Source organism: Macaca nemestrina, chromosome 2, assembly GCF_043159975.1.
Source record: "Macaca nemestrina isolate mMacNem1 chromosome 2, mMacNem.hap1, whole genome shotgun sequence".
In the NCBI taxonomy this organism is placed as follows: domain Eukaryota; kingdom Metazoa; phylum Chordata; class Mammalia; order Primates; family Cercopithecidae; genus Macaca; species Macaca nemestrina.
In genome coordinates, this window is record NC_092126.1 from 155,766,056 (window position 1) to 155,784,402 (window position 18,347).

An 18,347-nucleotide genomic window follows, 5' to 3' on the forward strand; every position below is an offset into this window, starting at 1 on the left:
ATCTATTCTTAGCACTAAACAGAGCTGATGGAGCCAAGACCCAGCCACGTACACTGGCTCTGCTTCCACGCCCTGAGCCAGAGGCTCAGAGGGACAGAGTCGTAGGAACGTGCATGGGGAATTCCAGAGATTACCCATAAAGCTTTTGGAAATTCAGTTATCTTTATCCAAACCTTTTTGGGCAATGTACAGTAATAGAATATAACAGTGTGTTGGGCCAGGTGTCTGGCCCTCTCCCAGATTCAAGAGAAGCTGGCCTTCCTGACACCCTGAACATGCTACACACTAGGGCACCCTGGCTTCTGGCTGTACAAGGGAGACCCAGCCCCATGAAGCCCTGGGGAGTAGAGTTTAGCAGCCACTGGATTGGTGTCTGGGAGTACAAGGGGCTCCAGCCAGAGACAGCAGCTGCACAGTCCTGTAGTGCGGGCAGGAGCTGACCCAGAGCTCATTTAAGGACTTCTGTCTCTGTCATCCCACTGTCTCCTCCAGACTTCCCTGGCAGCTACAGTATGTTGCGGTGCTTGCTGGGCCTAGATGTGCTGACTGTGCATGCAGGCTGACGTTCATTAGCACACAAAAAAAGTTTCAGATAAATATATATGTGTATGTATGTGTGTGTATATATATGTGTATATATATGAATTTATAATCCATATAAAGATATATAAACAAATAGAATATAAACAAATTTTAGCTTTGGGATAGATTTCAAAGCAGCCAACATTTATCAAGTCTCACTTGATAGTCAAGTAGTCAAGCCAGACACAAAATCTACCTCTGAGGAAACTGTAAGGATCCGACTGATTCCATGAACTATGTATGGGAAACCCCTAGGACAGTGCCAAGTACACAGCAGTTGCTCCACATGTTACAGCTATTATTCTTACACATCCAGGTGTGCCAGGCTCCATGTCAAATGCTCCCTCATATTAAACGCTATAAGACTGAACTTTTCAGCGCCCCTTTTACAAAGGAAGAAATAGCAGCTCAGAGAGATGGAGTGAGTTGCCCAAGCACACACAGTTAGTCAGCCACAAAGCTAGTATGGAAAACACATCTAGTCAAAGTCCACACAGTAGCAGAGAAATTCCTTGAGATTGGCATTCAACCCATTCACAGGGAGGGAGGCAGGATCAGTGGAGTCCCTGGTGGGCTCCAGACAGAGAGCTCTGGCTAAAACACAGAGAAGGAAATAGAAAGTATTTAAAAAGCAGGAAGAAACACAAAGGGAGTCTAGGGGAATGATGTATCAAGGATGCTGTCAGATGATAACATTTAGTGGAAAAATAAACAGAAAAGTCTAGAACACAGAACAGTGTCAATGTTGTGATAACAACTACCTCAAATTATGTACACGCAGGAAAGACTGACAGAGATCCTGGGGGAAAAACACTTTAATTTGATGCATTGAGAAGATTGTGGGTACATTTTTATCTTCTATTTTGATTTCTGTTAACATTGATAAATGCTTATGCAAGAGTAATTTTAAATACTTTCAGAGATAAAGAAGCACAAAGAAAAACAATCAAAGAGTTTGACTACATAAAAATTAGAAACTTCTGTATGTCAAAAAAAGCAACTAAAATGGAAAGACAACAAATGCCAAAGACTTATGATAGGAGAAGGGTTAACAGCAATATCTTTACTAATATTAAACACTCTCAAAAATTTAAAAAAAAAAACATTAAAATTGCAAGAGGCAAACAGACAAAATTTTTACATGGGCATAATTCACACATAGAAAAGCACAACTGTTCAAAACACTTAAGGAAATAAAGAACCACATATTAAAACAAGAATAAAATACCATTTCTACTAAGTTACCATTTCTACTAAAACACCATTTTCTACTAAGTTTCAAGTATACTTTAAAATTATAAACCAAAGTAATCTGCTGACTCCTGTGTAAAATGGTAGAACACTTCCAGAAAATAATACGTCAATGCACAGCAAAAAGTTTAGAAATGTTCAGACCCTTTGATCTAGTAATCTCACACCTGCAAATCTATCATGAGGAAAAAAGTGAAAATACAGTTTAATGATGTACAAAGATGTTCACCTCAAGGCTTTACTTTTAAGAACAGAAACTTAAGCCAGTCTAGTAGGTCAACAGAGTGGTGGTTACATGAGCAAATGCTATATAAAATGTTAAGTAATAAAAGCAGAAATAAAAATGTACACGCCTCATGACTACAATTATATGTTAAGAAAAGGTGGGGGGAGGATTCAGCAAAGTTGCAGGGTACAAGTTCAAAAATCAGGTGTGTTTCTATCCACCAGCCATGAACTATCCAAAATAAATTAAGAAAATAATTCCTTTACAAGGGCCTCAAAAAGAATCCAGTACTTAGGAATAAATCTAAGAGACAAAAGCCTTGTATGCTAAAAACTACAAAACATTGCTAAAAAAAAAAAATTAAAGATGACCTAAACAAAAACATATCCTATGTTCAAGGATTAGAAGATTTAATGCTGTTAAGATGTCAATACTACCCAAAGAGATCTACAGATGCAATGCAATACCTATCAAAATCCCAACAACCTTTACACAGAAATGTTGAAAAGCAGATTCTCAAATTAATGTGGAACTGCAAGGAGCCCCAAATAGCCAAAACAATCTTGAAAAAGAACAAAGATAGAAGAGTCATACTTTCTGACTTTGAAACTTACTACAAAGCTATAGTCATCAAAGCAGTGTGGCACTAGCCTAAGGACAGCCATATAGACCAATGGAATAGAAGAGAAAGCCTATAAATAAACCCACACATATATGGTCAGTTGATTTTTTACAAAGTTAAAAAGGGAAAAGACAATCTTTTCAATAAATAGTGCTTGGAAAACTGGATATCCACATGCAAAATAATGAAGTTGAACCCTTAACTTACATTGTATACAAAAATTAACTCAAAATGGGTCAAAGACCTAAACTTAAGAGCTAAAGCTACAAAATTCTTAGAAAAAAACACTGGAGAAAAATCTTTATGACACAGGATTTGGCAACAGTTTCATGGATATGACTCCAAAAGCACAGGCAATTTAAAAAAATAGATAAATTAGACTTCATCCAAATTAGGAAGTTCTGTGTATCAAAGGACACTATCAACGAAGTAAAAAGACAATCTACAAAATAAGAGAAAATATTTGCAAATCATATCTCTGACAAGGGATTAATGTCCAGAATACATAAATAACTACTACAATTCAACAACAACAACAACAACAGAAAACAACCAACCTAAAAATGTGCAAAGGACTTGAATAGACATTTCTCAAAAAAAAGATACACAAATGGTCATTAAACCATGAAAAGATGCTCAATATCATTAGTCACTAGGGAAATGCAAATGAAAACTATGATGATATACCACTTCATACCTCCTAGGATATACTGAGAGGAACTGAAAGCAGAAAATTGAACAAATATCTATACATCCATGTTCATAGCAGCATTATTCACAATAGCCAGGAAGCAACCCAAGTGTCTACCAACAGAAGAATGGATAAATAAAATGTGGTATATAGACATAATAAAACACTACGCAGCCACAAAAAGGAGTGAAATTCTGACACATGTTACAGTATGGATGGACCTTAAAAATACTATACTAAGTGAAATAATCCAGACACAAAAGGCCAAATAGTATATTATTCCACTGATAAAAGGTACCTAGAACAGGCAAATTCATAGAGATGAGAAGCAGAATAGAGGTTCCTGGGGTGGTGGGAAAGGGAGAAAGGGGAGTTATTGCTTAATGGATATAGAGTTTATGTTGGGGGTCATGAAAAAGTTTGGGGTATATATAGTGGGGATAGGTACACAGCACTGTGAATGTGTTTGATAGCTCTGAATTATACACTTACATGTGGTTAAAATGATAAACATTATGTTATATGTATTTTACCACAATAAAAAAATGTGGAAGAAAAAGTGGGGGCAATACTACATATAGTAAAAAAAAAAAAAAAAAAAAAGAAAAGAAATGAAAAAAACCAAAAATGCCAGCAACTGCCATTTGAGAAAAGAAATCTTTGGGTGGGCTCTTCTTTCTTTTAACTACTTTTCTCTATTTTCCAAGTTTTCTTTCAATTACTCTTTGGACAGGAAAAAAATACATTTAATATTTTGAACACTTTTTGGGTTTTGATAGGTACATGGCTCACCAGTCCACATTTTCCCTTTAGAGACAGAAAGTTTCTTTACATCTGGGCTGGCATTTATGAAGGGTTTACTTAACAAGGGACCATAAGAAAAGGAAATAGTCACTTAAAATAATTTAAAGTTCTTTGCTTCATGGAGGTAAAAGCTAATGTTCAGTAGGTCACATGCCCACTGATTACAACCCCTCAGGATAACAGTCCTCTCCTTTCCCTATCAGCCTGCTGGTGCTGGATGAGGGCAGAAGGGGCTTCTAAGGACCCTCGGATGGACAATTGCCTTTGGATGTGTGATAAAGTCCATAATTTGACCTTCAACCAATAAACTAAAATAGAAATCGTAATTTACACTAGCAAATGAGAATTTTCCTTAAATTTAATTAATCAAAACTGTTACTATTAATTAACCCTTAAACGTACCCTAAGCCCTTCCCTGAAAGTCCCATTTCTGTAGTAAATGATACTGAGGTTGTATCTGAGTACTGAAGTTGTACTGGGTTTTTATACGGGAGTCCAAAAGACCTGCTCTTCCTTTTCTGACAAGCAAATAAAACGACAGGGAGATCAAATAACTCACTAAAAAGAAGATATAATTTTTTATCTTCCTTTTTACAGTCTCATATCCACTTCCGTTGGGGATAACAAAGTCTGAATTCTTATGCAACACTTATCTAAATGTGTCGATTTTATCGGATTGATGAATTTTGCTAACAAAAGGCAGCGCTAGGAAATCTTTTATGACATATTTGGCCCATTCACAGGACTGGAGCTTTAATTTAACCAACTTGAGAATTCTGAGGGAGAGCTGCAGGTGTTGGATCTGAAAAAAAAAAACATCATAAATGGGAAGGCATATCAATCTTTATGACAGGGAAACAAAAACGCTCTCTACTTGCTTGCCCTCCACGGGCAGAAGAAGGAGAGGTGGAAGTGGCAGGATATTGTCTCAGGCTGCATAGCAAAGAGGAAGCATCCCTGTCTCCCAGTGACCGCTATTTAGTATTGATCAAAAGGGACTGGCCCAGAAAGGAAGAGAGAAATTGATAAAACAATGAGGTCTGTCAACACTGTGCTCAACAAGGACATTTTCTCATTTTCTTGACCACATCAGAATTAGTCATTCCTGTGGCTGCTTGAGCAACCAGGTGGCTTTCTGTCTTATAGTCCCCCTGTGCCTCCCGCTCCCCTGCCCTTCTCGGTAGCACTGTCAGTTTTCTTCCACACTTACTGTGATCCTGGCCAATTACTTCACCAGGGCTGTGGATTCTCCTGCTAGGGATCTCCCCAAGCTACCTCCTCCCTCCATGCTCTGCCTCATCTCAGAGTAACAGCTTCTCTCCCTGGTAAAACCACTATAGTTCAGTAGCCTCTGCTGCCAACACCCCCTTCTCCTCTCTGCTGCCTCCTGGGTCCTCCTCACGCCAGCCTTCCACCTGCAGCCAGTGATCTCCTAATGAAAACCTCATCTAGCCACCCCCGGTATAAAATTCCTTAATAACTTCCTACTTTCCACAAGATCAAACTATAAACTACTCGGCAGGAGATGCTAAAAAGGTCCTTTGTGATTTGGTGTTCCCTAATCTGGCCACCAGCAGCAACAACTATCTGTCTGTCTATCCACCCAATTTTATAAGGTTCTGTAACAGAAACAACCAGTCATCCACCAAAATTCACCTTCCCCTTTTGACAATCAAGTTGTAGAGAAGCAGATAGCAAGAGAACACAGTCCTAGCCTCTCTTGCACCAAAGTATGGCCAATATATGTAGGCAGGACTAAGTTTTCACCAAGACAATCTAAGTAGAAAGGATCTGAACCCTTCCTGGTTCAGGCCTTGCACACTGGGCACAGAGTCCCTATGTTCCTTCTCCTTCCTGTGAGCTGTGCCTCATCAAATTCTAGTTTCTTTATGTTCCTGTGGTTTTTGGCCTCTTAAAAACATGTTAGCCTTTACCTGATTTAATGCAGCCCTTATGTGAGCAAACGCCAGGTTGAGATTCCACTTACTAGGACGGGAGGCTGACACCTGCCTGTCCAATTCATGTTTGTGAAATGAACATGGGAGGCCCCAGAAGCCATCTTATGCAGTGAACATTGCTCTCATGAGCAGACCTACTTGGTGTTCTCTAGGGTCTTCTGCATTTTCTTGGTCATTTTATCAACTGCTGCCTGTCTCTTTCCTTCAGCTAAGAGGTCTATTTTGTTCAGCACCACAACCAGCTTCTGGCAGGCAATCTGGCCGATCACAAGGCATTCCGCTGACTGGGTCTGCATCCCCTTGGTCACATCGATGACCAGCATCATCAGATCAATGATCTGGGCCCCTGGGATAAGAGAAGAGAAAGTTAGAAAGGGAAAAGGGGTGGTGAGCCCCACAGAAAGTTGCCCAATGCCCCAGGTCAAAACCCTGCAGTAAAAGTGAGCAAAGTGGAATAAATGGTGACTACACAGCTCCCAGCTGCAAGTCCTGTGCTAGGCACTTGGACCCGAAGCTTCAGAACTGCCATGACAGATGAGGAAACTGAGGCCCACAAAACACAGACAGCTTGCCCAGGGTCACACTGCTAACATGCAGCAGGGCTGGGTTTAGGTATGGGCTCGTCTAACTCCAAAACCCATGCCTTTCTATTGCACCAATCCTATCACTTTCATTCCATTTGACAGAGGAAGAAATGTCTCAGCAAGAAAGAAAAAAAAAAAAAAGTTTCATGCTAGGCTTGGCAAATGGTTAAATACTTGCCCTTGCTAAGAAATGAGAGAAGGACTGAGAAAGTAGAGAGCGCGGAAGAGGGAGGATTAGGGAGTGGACAGTATCTTTTCCTCACAGTGCCATGGCTCACTCCTGTTCCTTCTGGGGTATTAGGAGCATTTAAGGTTCTGTGTCATAATCACTAAGTACTGAATGTGTGTGTGTGTGTGCGCTTATGAGCATCATCCTACCGTACAGCACACCTGAGCTGAACAACAGCAGGTAGACAGACAAGTTACAGAAAGTGAATGAAGGGAAACTGCTATAAATCATGTCAGGAACATAACATTAGCCAGTGAAGTGACTGTTTCCTTTTTAATGGGATTTGGAGTCATTTCAACAAGAAAGGTGTAACTTCGTACTGCAGGAATATACAAACATTTTCCCTATTAAAATGAAGAATAATTACATTTTGAGTTTATAAGAATGCCCATGAAGCATTTTTCAGGATCGGATTATGGTCATTGGCAATGCAGAGGAGACTGCTCTGTCAATGATTCTGATGATGCTGATTCTACCCCACTACTGGGGACAGAGGGAAGGCATGGAGGAGGGAGGGCCTTTCTTTTTCAGGCACTCTGACTATGCACACTAGGTCAGCTTACTTAATCTCCAGTAAGCTTATGTTTCAGATGAAGAAAGGGAGACTCAGAGACATGGGTCTAGATCATGTGCTCTAGATCACACAGCCAACTAGTATTGAAGACACTAGAAATCAGGGCTCCTGACGCCACTGCTGAAGAATTCTTCCCACTGTTCCAAGAGGCCTCTTGGTCACCCCTGTCCTGTGATGCTCCTCTGGGCTCCCCCAGGAGAACGGTGTGTCTCTCTGACTTCAGGTGGGCCTAGGCATGCCCCAACCCTCCTGTCTCCCCCTCTGCTTCTCCCTGTCCAGCCTTCTCTCTCATCCTGCCAGCTGGGGCCACAGGACTAGGCCCAGATGCATGCAGCAGCAGCAGCAGCAGCAGCAGCAGCATCTCCCCTGCCAGGTCACGGGCAGGAGGGCCCAGGTCTCTGCTACAGCCCCAGAGAGGATGGACACAGACTCTATCATCTACCATGAACAGGATAGACTATTAAAAACAGACTCAACTCATCTGATAGACTCCCTCTCATAGCGATTGAATTACCAGCTCACCTCTGGACTCCTTCTCTGTTCCAGCTCCAGTTCCCATAGCCCACGGCAGGCTCATGTTGGCTAGTCTCTAATGGGCTGCTGCAGCTCAGATGTGGCCCTCCAAACTCCATTCTCCAAATAGCCTCTCCAAAGGCACTTTCTAAAAATATATAACTGATTCATATACTGCTGGGCAGGAGCAGGGGTCGGGGGTTAACTGGTATAACCTCTGCAGAGGCACATAATCTTTGACCCAGCCAAGCTCACGAAACATCCCTGCAGCATGTTTGTTACAGCTAATGTTGGAAACCAAGTAAATGTCCATCAGCAGGGGACAGGTTGAAAATAAGTATATAATGCTATAATGCCATGATAGAATACTATATACAAATTTAAATGAATGAAGAAGCTCTTTATCTACCACTATGGAATGATATCCAAGGTGGAGTGAGTGAGAAAGGCAAGGCACAATGTGCAGAGTGTGATTTGTGTTGAAAAGGGGATAAGGTATAAGAGTGTGTGTGTGTGTATGTGTGTGTGTGCGCACGTGTGTGGGTGTCACATATTGAATAAGTATTGGCTTCCACACACATAAAATATTTCTGAGGGAATGCAAAATAAACTAATGACTTGGTTGTCTGCTGGGAGACAGAAGACGAGTAGGAAGGAAATTATCTGTATATTAGTCAGTTCCTTTTCATTTTAAACAGGGGTGTGCAGTATCTGTCCTAAAATAAAATTATAATTTTAAGTGCATAAATAAATAAATAATACAATAAAACACAGACCTGACCATGCCCGTCTCATGCTAAGAACCCCACTGTCCCCTGAAAAAAAAAAAAAAAGACTCCCCAGTGTGGCTTTGGAGGATCCCTGTTTTTTAACTACCAGTTGCTTCCCACTCACCTTGTGCCAAGCACCATGCTATATGCTCCATAAACCCTTTCCTGGGCTTTTCACCCTCTCCCCACAGCCCCATGACACTCACGCCTCCCTCACACAAGCTGAGCCCAAGCCTTCCCTACCTGGAAGATACACCCAACTGTCTTCCGGCTTCTAACTGTCAGTAAATCTGGGAACCGGCCACAGGGCTGTGAGACTGGGTCTTGAGGCAGGATGAGACAAAGCCCAGCAGGGAACAAGGAGGGAGGAACACGTGGGGGCCCAGCCTGTTTTCCAGCCTCCACCTTCATAGCAGAATGGATCCTGCACCGGCCCCAGAGGCCTACCTCTCTGGTGGGCGAAGCTGTGCCCACAGAACCAAGGCCACTCAGCCTCATGGGTTCCTTAAGGACTTCTCCAGAGTAATTCTGACTATCCAAGTTCCCTCTAGAACTTAAACACCCCCTACTACTTAGCCCCTACTTTACAGATGAGGAGGTCAAGGCTTTAGGGAAGTCTGTTGACTGCTCATGGTTATACAGCAGGCAGGCGGCAGAGAAGAGACCTGAACCCTGGTGCTCAGGCTCTTAACTCCCATGCCACACAGCCTGCCCTGCTCAGTGGGGACCCAGTCCACAATCTCCCCGCCTCCCCCCATCAACTCTCCCATTTCCCATCTAAAGATCAAGGTAGGACCCAGATAGACTCTCGCCCCTTTCCCTGCCTTGCTTTTGCCCCTGCTCCTGTTTTGCCCAGAACACCTGCCCCAGGTTCACTTGCCCCTGATCCTTGATGCCCCACCCAGCTCCACGCTGAGGGTTCATAACCAAGGCCTGGGTTTTCAATCTGTATTCACAGCACAAGACCCAGCTTGGGCACAGCTTAATACATTGTTGTTGGACTAATGCAGCAAATGTCCGTATCCCTGCATCTTCCACTTTATTCACCAGGAATCTGTTCCTCTTCTCCAACAGTCGATTTCCTATTGGTATACACAACTATCCAGCAGGGGAATGACTCATGTGCTCCACCCATCAGGCCCTCTTGCTTCTCACGCCTATTGAGATCCTGTGGATGGGAAATGAAACTGATTGACAGACCCAGAAAACTAAGCACAGATAGGACCCAAACACTCAGGAGCCAGTTGGGATTTCATCCGCAGCCTGATCCGGCATCCACAAGCTGTCTTTGTTCCAAAAGGCCAGACTCTTGAGCAGACCCTCTGCAGGGCAGCCAGCACCAGGGACTTCTAAGGAGCCCAGAGGTCAGAGGGACTTGACTGGCCACACTGAGAACCAGAGTAGCACTGGAAACCCGGCGTCATCACCAGGCAACTGCCTGCTGCCTGGCAGCAGCTCTCAGTTACTTTCTTTTCTTCATCAAACTTTTGATCAGACGACAGGAAGTGACACAACTGGCCCGTCTTGCCTTTTTCAAAATCCCTAGTATTTTCATAGAATGAATCAAACAGTGTCCTTCCCAATTCCCATGAACCCAGGGTAGGAAATCGCTCTGAGACTGGAGGGACATAGCAAGCGAGTGGGTGGGAAACACAGGACAAAAAAATTGAGGCTTATAAATGATCCTCTATATTTCCCAATCTATCAGAGTTTTTCATCTAGTTGTACTGACTACAGTATCCTTAAAAGATTTGCAGAATAATTATAATAGGGTTAAAGTTTCTCAGTACTTTTAAAAATTACAATTTCCAATTCTGCAAATTATATATCTTAATCATTTCAAAAATAATGAAAAACTTCCAAGGGTCAGCATTTAACAAAGTATAAGTTATCTGTAAGGTGTAATTTTCCTTTTGGGACTGAAGGAATAAAATATGTTCAGAAAAGAAATATTTCAGCTGGAGAAACTTAACATTATACTTTGAACATATTTTAGCAACCTCAAAATCAGATTTTTTAAAAAAATCAAAGCTTTGGGCATTATAAGAAGGAGAAATAATATTAAATTTAAAATAAATTTTAAAAATTTTTATTTCCAACTTATATTTTAAGTTCAGGGGTACATGTGCAGGATGACCAGGTTTGTTACGTAGGTAAATCTGTGCCATTATTTGTTATTTTTTTATTTTTATTTTTTTAATTTTAGAGGCACAATCTTATTGTTGCCCAGGCTGGAGTACAGTGGTGCAATCATAGCTCACTGCAGCCTTGAATTCCTGGGTTCAAACGATCCTCCTGCCCTAGTCTCCCAAGTAGCTGGTACCACAAGTGCATGCCACCATATCCAGCTTACTTTTTAAATCTTTTTGTAGAGGTGGGGTCTTGCTGTGTTGCCCAGGCTGGTCTCGAACTCCTGGCCTCAAGAGATCCTCCCACCTCAGCCTCCCAAAGTGCTACTAGGATTACAGGCATGAGCCACTGTGCCTGGCCAAAATTAGTTTTCAACTGGTGACTTTTTAAATATTTATTGAACAATGTAAATACATTTTATCAACAATATAAAACTGCAGTGGCAATTAATATCCTACTATTATTATGACCATTTGCCAAATACATCAACTCTCTCTGTGCCTTAGCCTGCTCATCTTATATGAGGACGATGATACTGCCTATGTTATTGGATTGCACTGAAGACTCAATGAGATCACATATATAAGGGGTTTAGAACAGTGCCTAGACATATGAAATCCTCAATTATATTAGCTGTTACCATAGTTTTTACTTCTACATCTGCTATTAAGACATGCACAGTGGTAGTCTACATGTCTTCATCTCCTCTTACCTGTATCTCAACACCAACTCTACAATATGGGCATTACAAATGGGAAAACAGACTGGGCCTGTAATCCCAGCACTTTGGGAGGCTAAAGTAGGCAGATCACTTGAACTCAGGAGTTCAAGACCAGCCTGGGCAACACAGTGAACACCGTCTCTACAAAAATACAAAAATTGGCTTAGCGTGGTGGCATACGTCTGTAATCCCAGCACTCTGGGAGGCTGAGGTGGGTGAATCGCTTGAGCTCAGGAGTTTGAGACCAGCATGGGGCAACATGGAAACCCTGTCTCTACAAAAAAAAATACAAAAATTAGCTGGGCGTGGTGGCACATGCCTGTAATCCCAGCTACTTGGGAGGCTGAGGTAGGATGATCACCTGCACCCAAAGAGGTCAAGGTTGCAGGTCAAGGCCTGATTACACCACTGTACTCCAGCCTGGGTGACAGAGTGAGACCCTGTCTAAAAAAGAGAAAGAGAGAAAACAAAGGCTCAGAGAGGTGAAGTAACCAAGTCAGGTCAAGGAGCAAGGGTTCAGAGGGATTTACACTCAGTCTACTGATTTTGCTCTACGACAGTATCCTGAAACTCTGAGCAGCAAGATCTTATGTCCAGAACAAAACAAATGCTTTCTACAAGCCCCCTGTGAGTGTTCCAGGACAAAACGGGCAGGTTTCAGACATTCCCACCTCAGAACACAGCTCTTCAGACTCCAGGGTGAGAGCCTTATAATCACAAGATGATACCATTATTGCAGCTGTTTTTATTCATTTATTCAGTGTATTGCCTATCTCCCCATTGTATAGGTAAGAAGACTAAGGCTGAAGCAGGTTAAATAACTTGCCCAAAGTCACCCAACTAGGGACAAGAACCCAGGATTGATCAGGCTCCATCCAACACAGGTTGCAGCTGTCCCAACCCTGACTCTCTGCCAAGGGCAGGGGATGGGAGGGCAGCAAGATTTCAGCCACATTGTAGCCCATTTTCTGAGAGAGCAAGGAGAAAATCAGTTTTAAGGAGAATTAGTTTTCCTTCTTCTGCAATTTTCCTGAAACAGGGTAAGCCTAGACTTTACTTCTCAAATTCCCACTGGTACCAGGAAGGTGTGGGACTAGCCTGTCCTCCTCAGCACAGGCTCAGAGGATTTGGAAATGGAAGGGGTTTAGACAAGAGGGTCATTTTACAGACCAAGGAAACGAGGGCCACAAACAAGAGGAAGTGGGGAAGAGCAGGGCTTGGAGGTCCCCAAGCTTGGGTATGTTCAAATCACAACCTTACCAGGAGCTTCAATTTCCTCATCCACAATCAGGACCTAAACAAAGATGCCTCCTGCAGAAGATTGGGAAAGACTCAGCCCTAAGCACTCTCAGTAAGCAGGAGCTGGTACTAACAGCTGTGAGCACTGAACCTGGGCCCCACTACGCTTGGTCGAACTGTAACAAGGCCTGCTGTCCCCACTAGTCCAGGCAGACCCCAGGCAAACACAAGTGGACAAAGCCTGCTGATGGAGTTGGGGAAGGGGAAAGGGGAGGAGAGGAGGTCGGTGGTCACGACCAGGCCCCCCACAGTGCCTGTGACCTAGCACCCACCTGGGCACAGGGCAGCATGCCACACTCGTGCACTCTCTCTCAGCCTTTCTGCTCAGCCCTCTCCCTGAAGCCAAACATTCATGCTGCCCATGCTGCTAACAACCACCAGGTTACTCCATCGACTGCAGGAGGTGCTAGAAGTCTAACAGGCTGGAGGCTCCTGGCCAGGCCCAGACCCTCCAGTGGGGACTGGGAGGCCAAAGGAGGCCCCAGTCACAGGAGAAGGCTCCAGGGACCCTGGTCCTTGTTATCACCAGATAACCATTTTCATGAACAGTTTCAGACGGAGGGGAGTTTTGTAAAGCTATTCATCCTCTCTGTGCTCCATCTCCACATCTGTAAAACATAAATAATAACTGCATTTCTGTTTTCTACTGACAGTGGTGTCTACCACCCTAGTTGGAAACTCAGGTTCCTATAGAGGAGACAGCCCAGAGGGAGGGCATGTTTTGATCTGAGGCATTTGATCAAGGAATTCATGGAGAGGGATGCTGCCTGTGGGCAGGAGGAATGGGGCAGCAGCTTGGAAGCCCACCTCAAGTTTTGAGGCAGGTGGGGGCAGAGGGTAAGCATCTCACCCTGCCAGCTGCACAGCCTCAGGCAAGTACACCTCTTGACTTCTTGGAGCCTGGGATTCCTCCTTTGAAGATGCTGATGCCAGAGACAACACTGTAAGGTGGAGGAGGGCACCTCGCCCAGCACCTGCCACATGCTCCGGACTCACTAAATGTAAGCTGCTGTGAGTATCACGATGCCCAGCACAGCAAGAGCTCAAGAACTGGCCTCCTACTTCCTTTAGGACTCACATATACCCAAAGGCCTTGTGCCCTCCAGAGGAGGAAGAGGAAGAGTATTAACGGCAGCATGGAGCGAATACAAACAGTGCCTCCACCAATTCCTGTGGACCCAGCAGCTGGCCCCTCATGGAGTTTCTTGGTAAGTGCCAGCCAACAGCCTGGAGCACTGTGTCCACAACTAGGCAGGACATCCTTACTGTTTGAACTGCCCTGCAAAGGTGGGCTCCTCCACAAACATCCTGGCCAAATCCCACCAGACTTGCAGGGAGACCCCCGAGCAGGAGAAGCTGACCCAGCAGAACTAGACATTGCTGTCCTGGTCCCATGAAGCATTAACAGTCAAACCCCGGCTCCTTGGTCTCCAGGTAAAGGATATGCCCTACCAAGTGGACCATAAGAAGTTTAAGGAACTCCAAGTACCGGAAGTAACAAGTGGGAACAGAGTTGACCCAGCATCCAGCAGGGACGCTGCAGTGTGCTGCCTGACTGACAAGAAACCCAAAAGCAGCAGCCACAATACAAATAACAGCCATTACACACTTTGGGAGGCCGAGGCGGGCAGATTGCCTGACCTCAGGGGTTTGAGAACAGCATGGGCTAGCATAGTGAAACCCTGTCTCTACTAAAATACAAAAAATTAGCAGGGTGTGGTGGTACACACGGAGGCTGAGACACAAGAATTACTTGAACCCAGGAGGTGGAGGTTGCAGTGAGCCGAGACTATGCCACTGCACTCTAGCCTGCACAACAGAGCAAGCTCAAAAAAAACCCCAAAAAACCCCGAATAACAGCCACTGTGGATTGACAGCTGAATTGGAGCCAAGGACTTCACATCACTGGCTGCAAACTGACAACTTAAAGATGCCTGAGGATCTGGAATGGGCATTGTCTAGCCTGTGCAGTGCCTGTTAGAATATGCATGCACTGCCAACATTTACAACTTGAGAAATGTCACATGAAAATCTCCATGAATTAGCAAATGTAGTTAGACCGGGCCTTTGTCTGATGTGGCTGAGGAGCAGCTGTCTCCTGGAGAACAGTCATGCACTCCCAACCTTACCCTGGTTCCTGCAATTCCCTGTTGCCTCACACCCCAGTATTTATACTACCAGCCTGGCTCCCAACAGGCACTTGAGCTTGTGACTTCTGCATTAGTTCTAATCCTCGCCACTATCCCTAGAAGAGGAGACCTCCCCTTTCCATAAAGAGAAATCTGAGGTCTAATTGCCCAACAGTTAACAGCAGAGGCAGCGCTAGAACCAAGGGCTGTTTGACTTCAAAATTTCTGCTTTTTCTATTACTGGCTGCCTCTTGGCCAGAATCATGCATTCCTGAGTGCTCTGGGAACCCTAAGGCATCCCAAAGAGCAGGTGGGCAAGGCCCTGAGGATAGAGAGGAAGGAGAACAAAGTACACAACCTGAGGCATAGTCGTGCAGGCGGGAACCAAAGGAGACATTCATCACCACCTGAAGAAAGGCCAGGGTGAACAATGAGAGCATGTCAGCAGTGGAGGAACAGGAGGAACAACAAAGAGAGTCCATGTAAGACATCAAGGCAAAAAAAACAGCCCTGGACAAGACAGCAGACAAATAGAGGTGCTGGACCCCTGCCAAAAGGAAAGAAAGCCAAAAAAACAAGAAATGTTAGAGACTCGTGGCAAAACACCCACAGAGCTGGGAGAGGGGAGCAGGGCAGGATGCAAGTCCATTTGCTGGCTGCACAATCTTGAGTGAGGAGCTTTCCCTCTCTGAGCCCCAAGGTGCACATCTGGAAACAGGGACAATCACATAATTGTGATAAAGGGACAATGGGTAGTCATCTAGATAAAAATAAAATTGGATGTCTACCATACACATGACACCAGAATAAATTCCAAATGGATCAAAGTTTCAAACGTAAGAACAGAAAACCAAGAAAGTACTGAAAGAAAGGGTGGGAAAAAATTTTTTTATAATCTTAAAAGTAAAAAGATACCTAGGTAAGAAACAAAACCCACAGAATAAACATAGAAGAAAGAAAAAAAGGAAACACTGACAAATTCAACAACATAATAACCAAATACCTCTATATAGGAAAATATGATAAAGTCCAGTGACAAGGGAGAGAAGCTTAAAATGCATACTACACACAAAGGACTGTTTTCCTTAATATTCAAATTGGAAATACTGAAATTGATTTTTTAAAGAGAGCAACAGTCCAATCAAAAATGTAAATGGTATCAACAGCTAGTTCACATGCAGCACTTTTACTGAGCACTCCCTCATGCCAGACGTAGAGTTGGTGGCTGGCACATTTGAAAGGCCAGACAGACAACAGTCCCTACCCCTTGCAATTGGGAACTCACAGTCCAGTAGGGTAAAGCAAAAGCAAACATTAAAACACAGTAAGTGAATTTCACAGTAGGGTCAGAGAGGCTATGCATCCTGGGGAGAAAGAGTAGAAGTAGGCTCTGTCTGGGAAGCAGGTGGCCTGCAATTTTAAATCAGGTTGTCAGGAGAGTCCTCACTGAGAAGGAGCTATCTGGGCACAGACTCAGAGGAGGAGGAGTTGGTAGGCAACACAGGGAGGAGCCAGTGCAAAGCCTCCACATGTGTTTGAGGAAGAGGAAGGAGATGAAGTCAGAGAAATAAGCAGGGGCATAAAGAAATAAAAATAGCTCAAACATGATAAGACAACCCACCTCACCAGTAACAAAAAAAATGCAAATTAAAACCACTGTACACTGAAATTCTGTTTTTCACCTACTGGACTGACCAAATAATACTGATGATAATACAAAGAGCTAACATGTGTTGAGTGTTCAGCCTGCCTAGACCTGGCATTCTGGGAGCCTGCTGACACTCTGTGTCACTGCCGCCCCCCCACCCACCCCGACCATTTACAGATGAGGAAATTAAGTCACAGGTTGCAGAACTAGAAAGACAGGGAGCTAGAATTCAAAATCAGGCTATGTGGCTCCAGAACCCAAGTTTTACCTAGGAGGCCAAGTCACCTTAAACATTTGGTAACACTCTTGGCCAGGCACAGTGGCTCATGCCTATAATCCCAGCAATTTGGGAGGCCAAGGCAGGCGGATCATTTGAAGTTGGGAGTTTGAGGCCAGCCTAGCCCATGTGGTGAAACCCCATCTCTACAAAGAATACAAAAATTAGCCAGATTCGGTGTTGCGTGCCTGGTGTTGCTGCATAATCCCAGCTACTCAGAAGGTTGAGACAGGAGAAACACTTGAACCCAGGAGGCGGAGGTTGCAGTGAGGCGAGATTGTGCCACTGAACTCCAGCCTGGGCGACAGAGTGAGACTCCATCTCAAAACAAACGAACGAACGAATGAGCAAACAAACAACACTTTGCCCCTTCACGCAGGGGAGACAGATAATCCTGCCTGTCACTGGGGTGGGGTTGGCGGTGGGAGCAGCACATGCTGGCAAATGGCCGTCAGACACTTCTGGGGACTAGCAGTGACCCACATGCACACGGGGCACATATGTGGACACTCACTGCCACGTGTCTAGAAGAGCAAAAACTCAGAACCAGCCTGAGTGCCTGTTGGAAGGGAAGTTAACTAAACTATGATATATACCTAAAACAGAACATGACACAGCTATTTAAAAACACCAAGGTAACTATTCACCGAACAGAGCTCTAGCGGAGCTGGTGTGTTCACTGTGTGCACAGTATATTGCCACTTCTAGAGAATCCATGGAAGAAAGAACATGCTTAAAAATCATGAAGTGTCTTTGGAATCTTTAGAAGAAACTGGTTATAGCAGTTTGCTTCCAGGAAGTAAACTAGGTAAGCAGGGGAATAAGAGGAAGATTTACTTTTTACTATGTACATTTTTGTACCTTTAAGATTTTGAACTACGTACATACATTACTGACTCAACAGCAATTTATTTTTAAAAGTAAAGCTTCAGGCTGGGCGTGGTGGCTCAGGCCTATAATCCCAGCACTTTGGGAGGCTAAGATGGGGGGACTGCTTGAGCCCAGGAGTTCGAGACCAGCCTGGGCAACATGAAGAGACCCCACCTCTACAAAAAAAAAAAAAAAAATTAGCTGGGTGTGGTGGTGCGCACCTGTGGTCCCAGACATATGGGAGGCTGAAGCAGGAGAATCACTTGAACTCGGGAGGCAGAGGTTGCAGCGAGCCGAGATCACACCACTGCACTCCAACCTGGGCAACAGAATGAGACCCTGTCTCAAAAAAAATAAAATAAAATAAAATAGTAAGTAAAAGTAAAGCTTCGTATCACTGGAAAACCAGCATAATTTACCATAAGTGAAAGGTTTAAAAAAAGAAGTACAATAAAAATAAAACACTCTT

The 18,347-nt window shown here is 43.9% G+C and overlaps 1 protein-coding gene across 6 annotated transcripts in view; it reads right to left on the reverse strand.

Moving 5' to 3' along the window:
* LOC105477799 (eukaryotic elongation factor, selenocysteine-tRNA specific) overlaps window positions 1-18,347 on the reverse strand; it is a 250,268-nt gene that overhangs the window by 150,360 nt on the left and 81,561 nt on the right. For 5 of the 6 annotated variants that reach the window (XM_011734591.3, XM_011734590.3, XM_011734589.3 and 2 more), the window contains exon 2: window positions 6,273-6,480. In XM_011734591.3, the coding sequence (XP_011732893.2) occupies window positions 6,273-6,480 (208 nt within the window). Of the gene's footprint in view, window positions 1-6,272; window positions 6,481-8,043; window positions 8,168-18,347 lie in introns of those variants that run through there. The other variant, XM_011734593.3, reaches the window with a different exon arrangement.